At 45.8% G+C, this 13,429-nt stretch overlaps 1 protein-coding gene across 3 annotated transcripts in view; it reads right to left on the reverse strand.

Annotated features, from left to right (window-relative positions):
- Window positions 1-3,975: 3,975 nt before the first annotated feature.
- Window positions 3,976-13,429, reverse strand: part of PTPRT (protein tyrosine phosphatase receptor type T) — a 439,066-nt gene continuing 429,612 nt past the window's right edge. For all 3 annotated transcript variants that reach the window (XM_056507593.1, XM_056507591.1, XM_056507592.1), the window contains 3 exons: window positions 12,499-12,662; window positions 11,564-11,699; window positions 3,976-10,764 (listed from right to left, as the gene is read on the reverse strand). In XM_056507593.1, the coding sequence (XP_056363568.1) occupies window positions 10,711-10,764; window positions 11,564-11,699; window positions 12,499-12,662 (354 nt within the window). In that variant the 3' untranslated portion in view covers window positions 3,976-10,710. The remainder of the gene's footprint in view (window positions 10,765-11,563; window positions 11,700-12,498; window positions 12,663-13,429) is intronic.

The following is a 13,429-nucleotide window of genomic DNA, read 5'->3' on the forward strand; positions in this document are numbered from 1 at the left end:
CCCCATTGACCTGTAACATAAAAGCCCTGTAGCTACTGATTCACAATATATATATAAGCACTTTATAGATAAACCTTTAAAAGCCATTTATAAAAACACTCTTAGTGAGAAATATGACACACTCCCAAATAGACACAGAAATAACTCACAGGGAAACAAGATCATTACAAGAAAGACTAAAAGTCTTTTTATTTGGTTCAGCTCCTGCAAATTAAAGTTCTACCTCAGCATACAGAAGCAAAATTAACACAGAGTAGAATTTTAAATTGATATAATAAAAGAAATATAAAATAATATAAAGAGATTTTTCAAATATGTGACTCAAGAAAAGAAGAGGAGAACCTGAAATGGCCAACGTAGATCAGGAGAATTTCCCAGCACAAACAAGAAGCATTAAATCTGTTCCTTCTGTCTTTATGCCATTTCATTTATGACACAGGTCATTTTCCTGCAGGTATCTATTGATGAGGGAGCACTTCACATCTCACTGCAGCCATCTCAGAATTAGTTGCCCAAATCAATGTTTGTCCCTGAGCTAACTCAAACAGCAAACCAGGCTGTAAAGGAACAATCCAACCCCTGTGCCTCAGGCTGCTGTATCCCAGACAGACTCACCCTCTGGAGATACCTTTTTCTCACCATCAAGGTCATTTTTGTGTTCCTTCTCTAGAGCTGGACAACTTGCTGTCTTCTCTGTAACAAAATAGGACAAGAGGAAACGGCCTCAAGGTCGTGCCAGGGGAGGTTTAGATTGGAAATTAGGAAAAATTGCTTCAGAGAAAGGGTTGTCAAATCATGTAACAGGCTGCCCTGAGCAGTGGTGAAGCCACCATCCCTGGAGGTATTTAAAAATCATGTGGATGTGGCACTTGGGGACATGGATTAGTGGTGGCCTTGGCAGTGCTGGGGGAATGGCTGGACTTGAGGGTCTTAAAGATCTTTTCCAATCTAAACAACTTTGTGATTCTAACTATCATGTAAGCAACCAAGTCCCAGTTTTGGAGCCTGCTGGAAAACAACAGCTGCATGCTCAGCTCAGTGTGGGAGCTGGTATTTAAAGGTTCAGCTTGTGAGACAAAGATCTGCAGCTCAGGCAGAGAGTGTTTGTCAAAGCTGACAGACCTTGCAGCAGAGCAGGATGGATCTGGGCTGCTGAGGGGATGGATGGATGGAAAAGCAGCTGCTGACTGGAGGCAGAGGCTGCCCTGGATGGAATACCTGTGGATTCACACCTTGGCACTCGTCTGCCACAGCAGCAGGAACGGGGTGTGAAGCTCTTTGAGCCCCAGTGGGTTTCAGGCTGTTCCATCTGTTTTCCCAGCTTTATCCCATTGTCATCCTTGTGCTGGGCAGATGAGAGGACAGAAAGGTGAATTTGGGGCTGTTTCTCAGTGCTGGTGCTCCAGCAGATCTTTATAAGACCATCTGGAATATGGCAGAGCTGTCTCTGCTGTTTACCTTCCCTAAATGCAACCTGTTGTTAATATCAAGTGTCAGCAAAATATTTTGGATAAATCTGGATAAAGTGCCAAGCTGAAGTGTAATTAATCACTATGAACAGACAACTGTCTCTGTTACACAGTTGGGACTCTCAGTAAAACTTCCCCTCAATCTGACAGTTCAGTAAGGAGCTTTTTTTTTTTTAGCATCAACTTCTTCTAACACTCTCCCTGCTGTAACAATAACTCTGAAAGGTGTTTCATACAGTCTGACCTCATCATAATGAACTCTTCAAACAAACAGTTGTATCTGAATGTTCACCACAATTAAGATGGGGAATTTGCTTCATCAGGCCAATAAAAAAAGCAAAACACCCATATCTGAGCCAAACACCCAGAACAGAAACAGCTTTTTTTTTTTTTTTTTTTTTCATTGTAATGAAGAATTAAAATGAAGCATTTTCAAAAGAAAATAACGATACAGAAAGGAACAGTAAATTACATTTCCAAGGCACATGTACAGTGCAATCACAGATAATCCTGATTTGGAAGGGATCCACAAGGATCCTTGACTCCAACTCCTCTAGCAAAAATAGGAGCTATGTATTCTTGTTAATAAGACTTTTGTTTGTTTCTTTGTTTGTTTGTTTGTTCAACATCCTCACAGGGAGCACTGGGGGGACAGCTCCAAGTTCTCTAGTCTTGTCACCAGTGGCAGGAAGAAAATGGCTTGGAACTGTTTGGGTGAGTGTTGGAAGAGATGAAACAGAGGAATCTTGCAAATGTGAATGCTCAGATTCTGGGAATACAGAAACCATGAACGAAATTGAAATAAAAGCCACATTTGAGATGCCAAGCCTTAGTGAATGACCATGAAACAATAGGATGGCCCCTGGAGCTAATCCTCTCTTGATTAAACAATGCCCTTGGCCAGAGAGCAAGACCAAAGGTCACAAAAGACTTGCTAGGGTCCAAAGATTAGATCTTAGAGTTTAAAATGTAACACACTATACTAATATAAGGATTCCTAGAGGCTGCATGTAAATGCTATAGAATTTGTATTTTGTATTAGATTGGTTCTTGGAAATTAGAATATTCATCATGGAAGAAGATTTATTGTATTGTAAATGGGAAATCAGTCTCTTTACTCTTTTTACTCTCTTACTCCTCTTCCTCTCTTCTCCTTATTCTCTCTCTTGCTCTTCTTGCTCTCTTCTCCCTCTTCTCCCTCTTCTCTCTCTCTCTCCCCCCTTTATCTCTTTAATCCTGCTCTGGGGCTGTGCAGGGCAGCCCCTAGCAGGCTGTTTTATAATAAACTGCAGCTGCAGCCTTTAGCTCCAACAGAGCGTTTGAGTTTTGCCCCACACCGTCTGCCCTGATACAAAGAATCCCGCAGAGTCCCCAGGTGAGGTTTGGGTGGGGATCAGGAAATTTCTCCCAGAGGTGCTGGCAGTGCCCAGGGAACAGCCCTGAGGCTGCCAGAGCTCCAGGATATCACTCCAGGGATGCTCAGGGTGGATTTTGGGGTGTCTGTGCAGGAACAGGAGCTGCCCTGGGTCACCCTGGGGGTCCAGCTCAGGATATTCCATGATTCTGTGATTTCTATGGCTCTGTGTCATGGCTTAGGCCCAGCAACAGCCAAGCCCCACCTGGCTGCTCTCTCGTCCCCCTCCAGCTGGGTCAGGGAGGGAGTGGGAAGGTTAAAAGGCAGAAAGCTCGTGGGTTGGGATAGAGAGAAGGGAAATCAACAGCTGTTCAGACAAGGAGGAAGCAAACGAAGGAGCTCATTCCTCACTTCCCATGGCTGGGCAGGCTCAGCCATCCTCAGGAGAGCAGGGCCCTGCCACACTAATTGGGAAGAAAACCCCATCACTCCAAATGTTCCTCTTTTCTCTCTTCCTCCCCCACTTCATGCATATAATCTGGGACTTGCTTTTGGTCAGTTTGGGTCACCTGTCCTGGCTGTGCCTCCTCAGCGTGACTGTATGAGGAAAGGCCTTGGCTCTGTGCAATCCCTGCTCAGCAATAACAAAATATCTGTATTATCAACCCTGTGCTCAGCACAAATCCAAACCCAGCCCCAAACAGCCACTGGGGAGGGAATTAACTCTACCCAGCTGAACCAGCACAGTCTATCTATAGAAACCACCAGAAAAATCTCAGGAACCTATCAGCAATTGTCATCCAGCACTGAGTACCAAGAAAACAATACAGTAATACCTGCTAGAGAGAAAAAAATTGCAAAAATATGCTTTGCTCTAACCCATGCTGCTAAGACTGTAATTTTGAAAACTCCTTAGCTCACATCCACAGGCTGTCTGAGAGGACACAAAAGCTGCAGCTAGGATGAAGTGCCTGCTGAATTCTCTTTGCTGCTCTTCATCTCCTGAATGACAGCCATGATGCAAAGATGCTGGTCTTATTTTATGCAATCACCCCATCATTTCCAGCAGGGCTGCTCACAATGCCCTGCCTCCTTTAAATGCAAAGAAAAGGCACAAGCACAAGAGTCTCTTAGTAAAACATTAATCTCAGATCACAGATTTATTTTATGGATTTGCAACACAGCCCATATTACAAACATTGTCTGGGAACATTTACAAGAATAAATAAGATGGACTCGCAGTTGTAAAAAAAAGATTACACTTCACTGTAATGTACAGTCAAAAAATATATCTGATATTCATTGACTTGACATTATTTACCTTCCTTCTTTTAAGCTAGAAAGAAAAGACACTGAATGCACAGTGTTGAGAGTTTTGTATTTATATTTTTTTCCTTTTTTTTTCATACGTGCTTTATCTATCAAACATCCAAACTGTACAAGTGAGTTTCACCAGTAATCCATAAAGGCCGAGGGGGAGGAGAGAGGGCGGCATGGCAACAGCAGAGACTCATGCAGCACTCCTCCCTGCCCAAAAACACCTCCAGGGAGCTGCACAGGCTCAGCCAGAGGCAGCCACAGCCCAGCCCTGGGAAGTGGTGACAAGTCTGGCAAGAAGTGATGCTGCCACGTTTTGATTCCGACAGGAGGGAGGAGATTAAATCAGTGCGGGAGTGAATTTTGTCACGGCAGTTAGTCAGGATGGGTTAAGGGATGTGTTAAGGATGCAGCTCAGACTTTTGGCATAGAAGTACAGTGTTGAAATGCTGGCAATGCAAGAAAGGGCTGGAGGGGAATGAGGGGCAGTTCCAGTTCTGCTCCAGGTAATGGACATCCAGCACGTGACGTTTGGTTTGACTGTCAGCAACGTGAAAAACTGACCAGTGTTTGGCCTGGGGAGTCCCAGGGTACCTCAATCCATGAAAGCTTGTAAAGTGCTGGCCCCACTTCCTCTTCCATCCCCCAAAACACACTCCTTTCCATTATTTCACACGAAGATTCCCTGGAGGTCCTCACTGAAAGATGATGTACTCACACAAGGAAATCCATCCCCACAGTGCAGCACACTTGAGGTGTCCCTCAGGGTGTCCCAAAGAGTGGAATTTCAGGGTAACAGATCTCCACTGTTCACTCCTTCTGTGACAACTGCCTCCACTAAAGGAACCACCACGCTCTAGGGTACCTATACATGAAATATCAGGATTGGTCCCTAAGGGACATCAACAGAACCTTCACCCTGTACCACCAGAGTGGCATGGACTGGCTCATGTTTATACTGCTCAGAAACAGCTCATTGAATTGAATTCCAACAAAAACCATCTTAGCTCGTTCTTTTCCCCTTTTCATCCTTTTTTTTTTTTTTTTTTTTTTTTTTTTTTCTCTCAGGAAACTCTATGGGAACACCAGCATCTGGCATTCAGTCTGCTGCATTAGTTTGTCTTTTAAGGCTCAGGTTGAAAACAGAATAGTGGTGGAAAATCTGCTGCATGAACTAGGATGGGGATGGAAAGACTAATTTAGATCTCTCATGTTTTTACAAACTGGAAAAGCTGCCAGGTTTTCACATTCTGCTAGTTCAACATTAAACTGTAGAATATTCTGAGCACAGTTTATTTTTTTTTTTTCACAAGGGAAACTTTTAAAATATTTTAACACAGCAAATAAATGTTATAGACTAGAGGTCACTGGAAGTCAGCAAGTTTTCATCTTTTTTTTTTTTTTTCCATCACACTCTGTACCACCAGGATTTGGTCTTGGTATATGAAAATGCATGATTCTGCTTGACAGTTTGAGCAAATTGTACATTCTTCAAATATGCATATGAGGGAGATGATTGATACCTTTTCCAAGTCAATGAACAGATAATACATGATGGATTTTCCTTGTGGTCCTTGCCAAAACAGCAGAAATTGGGCTTTGCTCACTATGCTGTTGACTCACCCTCGAGGAAAAAGAGCTGTAGGTATTTTTGGGAACAGGGAAAGAAAGAGCACTTGCATTGAAGTTGTATATTATGTATGTATGGCTATAGAAACTGCAATCTAAATAAGCAGGAGCACAGGAGGGTTAACAGAATCCTCACTACCCACATCTGTCTCTGACTTAGCTGGCTCCTCCTGTTCCTCTGTCTGGGCAGGGCAGCTGCAATGCTTTCTTCTGCCCTCACTCAGCAGGAATATGGAATTTTTGACCCAATGGCAGTGGTTATGCTGAATAAATGTTGCCACTTTTGCCACATGGCCCCCTTTTATTTTCCTAAAAAATGGGGTTGACTGTCTTTTGTACACTTTAGACAAATTAAAGATTCTCAAATGAAAATGCAGCAGTTTCACACCAAGGTCTTGAGATGCCCATTGCACTGGCTGGAGTGATCACAGAAATTAACTGTGCTGCCAACGTCATGGAGTTGGTTGCTCACATTTATTACAGGACAATGGAGTTTTCCAAGGGGAACTTTGCCTGGCACATCAGGGACCATTCCAGGACTGTGCACTGCTCTGTGATGACTTTACTAAAAATTCTGCAAGTGTGACAGATAGAAGCACCTCATATTTGAAGATTTCTCTCTCAAGCAAATCTTTTATCTTTGTCCCTCAGGGTTTATTCCCTCTATCACACTCTGAGTGCTCCATCTCCACAGCACAGAATGTGACATTACCTGTTTTTTATGATCTTGGCAGGAACTCAGAAGAGTAAGAGAGAGATGGGAGCAGCTGTGCAAGAGTGAGAGAGCAAGGTGCAAATTTCCTACCTCTTTCAGGATCCATTTCATCTGCCTTCTCCTCCAATGTTTGGTTTCTCCCAAAGGAGATTTCTCCTCTCCTTCTCTTCCAGATGGAAAGAGTTTTCAGGAGTTTAACTCCTCCTGAACCACCTGCTGCAGGAGCCTCTCCTTCCTCCCACTCTGCAGCACACCAAGAGCAATCCCTGGCTTGAGATTCCCAAGGGAAATCCCACAAACTACTGATAAAGAGCACGTGGAAAGTAAATGGAAAAGCCAATCTACCATCCACAGGCTTAAATCTACTACTGTGGGGCCTGTGTGGCTACTGGACTTTTTTTTCCCAGGGAGTTTACAGCTCCAGAATAAAAGGCTAGAAACTATTGATAACCAGTGGGATTCACTGCTGCAATCACATCCATTAATAATTTAAGATGATGGTTACCCCCGCTGTGAGATAGTGACCCCAAACCACCTGTTTCTACTTCCTTGTATTTCAGACCAAACTCTACACCAACTCTGCTATCACAAACAGCTCCCCCTCACCTCTGAAGGATGTCTCCATGGGAATAAGTTCATCTTCATTATGTCCATTCAAATATAGTCAATATGACATTTTTTCCAGCCTCAAATTCAATCACTGAGGAATTCACCTTTTTTTTACTGCACATTATCACTTTTCATCCACAGCAGGGAATGCTCAGGCTGAAAAGCTCACTATTAATCCTTCCAGGAGTGAGAAAACCTCCTTTATCTCACCTCATAGTTTCTTTCTTTCCCCATGAAAACAAACCCATCACCCATAATCTTGCTTCAAACACATTACCTACTTCACTATGGGTTGTTCTCCAGGGTTTCATCTACCTCAAGGTAATAAAGTGATTTAAAGTGAGCTTTTCCACACAATTCCCTTCATCATTAATTCACACTTGGCATATATGCACTGTGCAGGGAGGAACAGCATGAAGATCCCTGAGCCAACACAGACTGGAGCTGGGTCAGCCCCCAAAAGCACCATAACTGCAGGAATTTATAATAGTTTGGCAACACAATCAAACAAAGCAGTGTCTGCTGAGCATCTTTCCATATGGGTTTTGGGCTGGACATCAGGAGCTTCAGACACATGGCTGAGTGGCCACATAATAAGCTGTGACTAACAGTTGGGCTGTGGTGACCAATATTTGCATTGAACTCCTATAAAAGGTAAAATTGAGCTTAAATACCTTTCCCTGCAGTTTGTGCCAACATCACTTGGCATTTGCAGAGGGCTGAGGACACAGGGAGTTGCTGATACAGGTACCTGACCTTTCAGCAGTGTTTTTCATACCATAAAACACATCCAAACCTACCTCCAGACCCTAAACCACTGCACTGCCAGTGCTGCTCTGCTCTGCTCATCCCACACCTCCTTCCCCTCACTCACACACCCCTCCTGTGGGCTTAACTCAATTTCAATCCACTGTCTTTGAAGTTCAGCCTAAATTACCTCCTACACCTCACACCTCAGTGATGCTGGCACTCCTTTACCTCTCTGTTCCCTTATCCCAGCTGTCACCCTCAGTGCTGGCTTCACTCCCCAAAGTCACAAGGGAGACCTGTCACTGTGCTGCTTCCCATGTAAAATTAACTGAATGCTAAATACTAATTAACACTGATTCATATTTCCATTGTATCCACAGGGAGTGGTTCCCTTTGGCTTTCTGGAGTCAACAGAGTAAAAAATGCTTTGCTGACTTGTAGTTTCTTCATACCTGGCAGTCATTGAAAAATCCCATCCTGAGATTAGAATTCCCTCTTCCCTTTTCTCTCCCAACACCTGACCTACACTGTTCCATCCAGCCACCTGTAATCAAAACACCAATATTATACTTTTCCTCTCACTTTTATCTCATTTCATAGTTTCATTTTGCCTTATAGTTAGATTTTGTTTTTTTTTTTTTTCCTGCTGAATTGTGTTGTACAATTGCAAAAAGAAAAAAAAAAAACTATTCAGACCAGCAGCCTGTCCCTTGAGATGCCAGACACCCACCAACAGCCTCAACTGGAAATAAAGTTGATTTCATGATTTTTTTTTTTTTTGCAGGCAACAGAAAGGACCAACCAGACACAGCACAGAGGCTCCTGTGAGAAGGTGGCTCAGGATCAGTTAAGACTTTCATGATATTAAAGCCAGGAATCCAAAGCTCCTTAGGAAAACCCCAGCTGGTTCAGCATCCTTTGCTTGTCAGGAGGGGCACTAATGGAACTACAAATATCCTCCCCTAGGCTGGGGCAGGTCCTGGTGGATGACAGCGGTTTGCTTGGTACTGGTGTGTCTGAGTCAAGAGCTGCTTCTGCCAGATTTCATTTCCCTCCCTCCTGCTCAAGGTGAGGGTGTGACTACTGAAGAAAGAATGGCCATGAAGCAGAGGTGCCTTTTGAGTTCATAGACAGAATTAGCAAAGCATTTAGAACTTCTGGCATGCTCTGTGCCAGGCATGGGCAGGACAGAGCTCCCAGCAGCCTCTCAGGATTTACCTGAGGGTGCAAAACTACAGGGTGATAAGGAAGCTGGAGTCTCCTTCAACTCTTACCTTCAGTCTATCTTTTAGCAAGTCTGAATTTGAAGAACTCTATGCCCCAGAATCTAATTTACACACAGAGCAACCTCATATCCCACACCCTCAAGATAAATAAATGGCTAAATTGAAATACTAATTATTGTAAAGTCTCGTTCATTCAATTATTTTTTCCCCAAGATTACCCTGCAGACCTTAGTGATTAACTACTTAAACACACTTTTTCAGAAAAGCAATTTCTTAGCTGCTAAGAAGTCAGAATGAGATCCAGAACTGTGGCAAAACACATCTGGTGTTTGTGTCAGAAAAGGAGACTTGCACAGGCATTTTTGCAGAATAAAACAAAAGCTGTTTTGCTTAAGAGGAGAAGTTGCTGTGCTGGGCTAACACTTCCCTTTACAGGTGTCAGAATAGGTTTCTGTGTATGTACATCACCTTTCCTACAGCTCTAGTGGGTTACAACTTTGAAGCTTGCAGGGCCTGGAAATAGTGAGGAAATCTTGCCCAAACCAAATTTTAAGAACCTTCAGACATTAAACTCTTGAGCAGAAACTTTCTTTGCTGTCTGCTTGCACAGTGCCTAGTTCAGCAGGGTCCTGGCATAACTAGGGGTCCTAAGTTCTACAGCAATACAAATAATAAATAAAAAATAGTTCTACATAGTATATAAGCAATAATATCTACTTCATACCCTGTTTGTCAAAGACACACTGCACCCCAGCTAGTACTTGGGAAATGTGGTAACAGAGTTTCTGAAGTTGTGAGATAAATGCCATTTGTTTGATGCAAATATTTAACCTTCAGGTTCATGTGGCTGGGAAACTCCTCAGCAGCTTCACCAGCAGTGAAAGGACACAGACCAGAGGGATGGAACTGGGTCATGCACAGCCCTGGAAGTTGAGCAGAAACTGGGAGGAAATATTTGTGTGGAGGCAGCGAATCCATGAACAGCTCTCATCTCCACCATCTATTCTCATGCTAAAAGGGACTACATTTGGGAAGAGAATTCCAGTGTAGTCTTTTTTTTTTTTTTTTTTTTTTTTTTTTTTTTCTTTGTGTGTGTTGGCCTTTTCATTTGGAAAAACAAATAAAAAGAAACAGATAAGGTAGACAAATTGTAATGAAACATTTCATGTATCCCCTATGGCTATCTCGTTTTTCCCAAATGACTGCTGCATGAAATTAAAAAATTAAAAGGCTGGGATTTGAGAACAAAATTATAAATTAAAAAGGAGACATTTAAAAGAGAATTTCCTAAGGGTTTCATTCCTTCCCCACTCTGCAGCAAGCAGAACAAAAACACAATCCAGAAGAGGAGAGAAGTCAGAGGGGATTAGAAAGTCCAGTCTTTCAGCCTGTCTCCCATTTTGCTAATTTTTACAGTAAGTTATTTAAGAAGCAGTAGATGTTCCAATAGAAAGCAGGCAGCAGCACACACAGGCATCATCCCCTCCTTCCAGCGAGGTCTCTGCAACCTCAGTCTCTTGCTGAGAAGGAAGGAGAAGTTTTCCTTCCCACACTTGTTACTGCCTTCCAGTGTGGGACAGGGGAGAAGCATCCTCCAGAGTTGGGGTCTGGCACATCGTGGGGTCCCCTCCCTCTGCTGGGCTAAAAGGAGCTCAAGTATTCCAGTGCAACCTCGTATACAAATTTATACTGTTCCTGAAAGAGAGGACACAAAGGGATGGCATTAGGATATGGGGAAATTCCTCAGAGCCTTCTACAAGCAAAAATACCTCTTCCCTCTTTCCTACAGCCTTTGGCAGGAGCAGACAAACACTGGTTGTGTTTCTGAGTGATCCTGAGCAAGCATGGCTGGGAGTGGAAGAGAAAAGCACTCAAAGAGAGAGCCCCAGTCTGGACTATTCATTATTTGCCTCCAGCCCTCACTGCACGTGCTGCTTTTGAGGCACAAACTCAGTGTGATGGATGGAGATGACTGAATTCAGGACAGTTTAATCTCCTGGGCTGCAGGGAGCCAGGCCTGGGGACTGGACTGTTCTTCCTTCTTGGTTTCAAAACATGTCACAGCACCCAGCACTGGGCTGGGCAGGAGGACAAATCCCTGCATGGACAGGAGGACAAATCCCTGCATGGACAGGAGGAGAAATCCCTGCATGGACAGGAGGACAAATTCCTGCATGGACAGGAGGACAAATCCCTGAATGGACAGGAGGACAAATCTCACTCTTTCCACAGCCATGGTGACAGCTCTGTGGGGTTTGACCTCCTGAGGCAGTTGGGACACAGGGTCCATCATTCTGCCAGGGCATCCCCTCTTCTCAAAAGGAGAAGCAGGAAGACTCACTGAACATGCTAAAACAGCACCAGTTTTAATTCTGGTGTCTTTGTGTCCCCATTCATTTTGACTCATCCTGAACTAAGCCATTTTGACATTTTCTTACCCATCCTGAAGTCCCTTGCACACACTGGGAGGGGAGTGAGCAGAAAAAAGCCTTACCAGTGACTCCACCATGTTGGATTTGTTATTCCTTAGCGTTTTCACTATGTGGAACACATCGATGATGTTCTGCTGCTGGATCATCTCACACACGCTGCAGATGGCACAGAAGGTGCCGCTGCGTCCTCCACCGTTCCTGGGAGCAGGAGAGGAGAGCTGAAGGTGGAGCTGCTGGGGCTGAGGGAAGGACAGCACACACAGCTCACACCCCGTGGACACTGGGGAAGGTCTCTGATGTAAGGGCTGGTGATGGATGTTCAGTGGTTTGTGTCCTAAAGGGGCTCCAGGAGAGCTGGAGGGGGGTTTGGACAAGAGCATGGAGTGACAGGATAAGGGGGAATGGCTTCCCACTGCCAGAGGGCAGGGATGGATGGGATATTGGGAAGGAATTCCTCATTCTGAGGGTGGGGAGCCCTGGCACAGGGTGCCCAGAGCAGCTGTGGCTGCCCCTGGATCCCTGGGAGTGTCCAAGGCCAGGCTGGACAGGGCTTGGAGCAGCCTGGGACAGTGGAAGGTGTCCACAAGACCTGAGTGGTGTTTCCAAACCATTCTGTGAGTCTGTGAAAGTGGAGAGCTGGAACAGGGGCAGGGATGGAAGGGATTCCTGGAGTGGGGGACAGGGAAGCTCAGGGAAGCTCTGGGCTCTCAGCAGCTCTGTGCTCAGAGCTGGGTCCATGGCAGGGCTGCTTCAGCTCTGTCTGGGCTCCTGCCACGAGACCCACAACATACCAGGGCTCTGGGAGCTATTTCTCACTGCAGTCACTACAATCCCTGGGCCAGGAGACTATAATGCAGTACAACATTCAACTTGAAGCGTATTATAAATGCACTTTAACTCCATTGTCCCCAGCTGGAGCCTGGCAAAGCAGCAGATTTCCAGATGGTTGTCTCCACTCAGCACCACGCGAGGCTGCAGACATCCCCACCCCACTTACAGGCAGTGGACCACAGTGCGCCCGTCTCTGCCGTCGTACTGCTCCTGCCACTTCTCCAGCCTCCGGACCACCTTCAGCAGGGAGCGTTTGGAGGGAGGGGTGTCCCTGTAGGCGGGCCAGCCGATGTACTGCAGATGCTGCACGATGCGGTACCCGTCCTGCGGCTGAACACAGAGCTGCTCAGGGCTGGGGACAGGCACAGGCAGGGCAGGGCTCTGCTCACCCTGCTCAGGGCTGGGGACAGGCACAGGCAGGGCAGGGCTCTGCTCACACTGCTCAGGGCTGGGGACAGGCACAGGCAGGGCAGGGCTCTGCTCACACTGCACAGAGCTGGGGACAGGCACAGGCAGGGCAGGGCTCTGCTCACACTGCTCAGGGCTGGGGACAGCCCCGGGGCAGGGCAGGGCTCTGCTCACACTGCACAGAGCTGGGGACAGGCACAGGCAGGGCAGGGCTCTGCTCACACTGCTCAGAGCTGGGGACAGGCACAGGCAGGGCAGGGCTCTGCTCACACTGCACAGAGCTGGGGACAGCCCCGGGGCAGGGCAGGGCTCTGCTCACACTGCACAGAGCTGGGGACAGGCACAGGCAGGGCAGGGCTCTGCTCACACAGCACCTCCCCTCTGCTCCTGCAGCACAGAGCTGCTCAGGGCTGGGGACTGTGATAGGTTGATGTGACCAGAAATGTGAATTCTGTCACCATCTGCTGCAGCTGGGTGGAGCAGTGACCCTGATCTCCTGGCACATATTATCTGCTAATGGGCCATCTTTAAACCAGCTGGGCAATCATCTTTATCTTTCCCACAGCCCATCCTCCCTCCAGGAAGATATCATCTGCTGCTGGCCCATTGAGTCCCAGTGCATGACTGATAAAATTCCATCATCCCACTGGGAGATGCTCCAGCCAGGGGAGCAGCCAAGCCTTTCCTAC

The sequence above is a fragment of the Oenanthe melanoleuca genome, chromosome 20, assembly GCF_029582105.1.
Source record: "Oenanthe melanoleuca isolate GR-GAL-2019-014 chromosome 20, OMel1.0, whole genome shotgun sequence".
Taxonomy (NCBI): Eukaryota; Metazoa; Chordata; class Aves; order Passeriformes; family Muscicapidae; genus Oenanthe; species Oenanthe melanoleuca.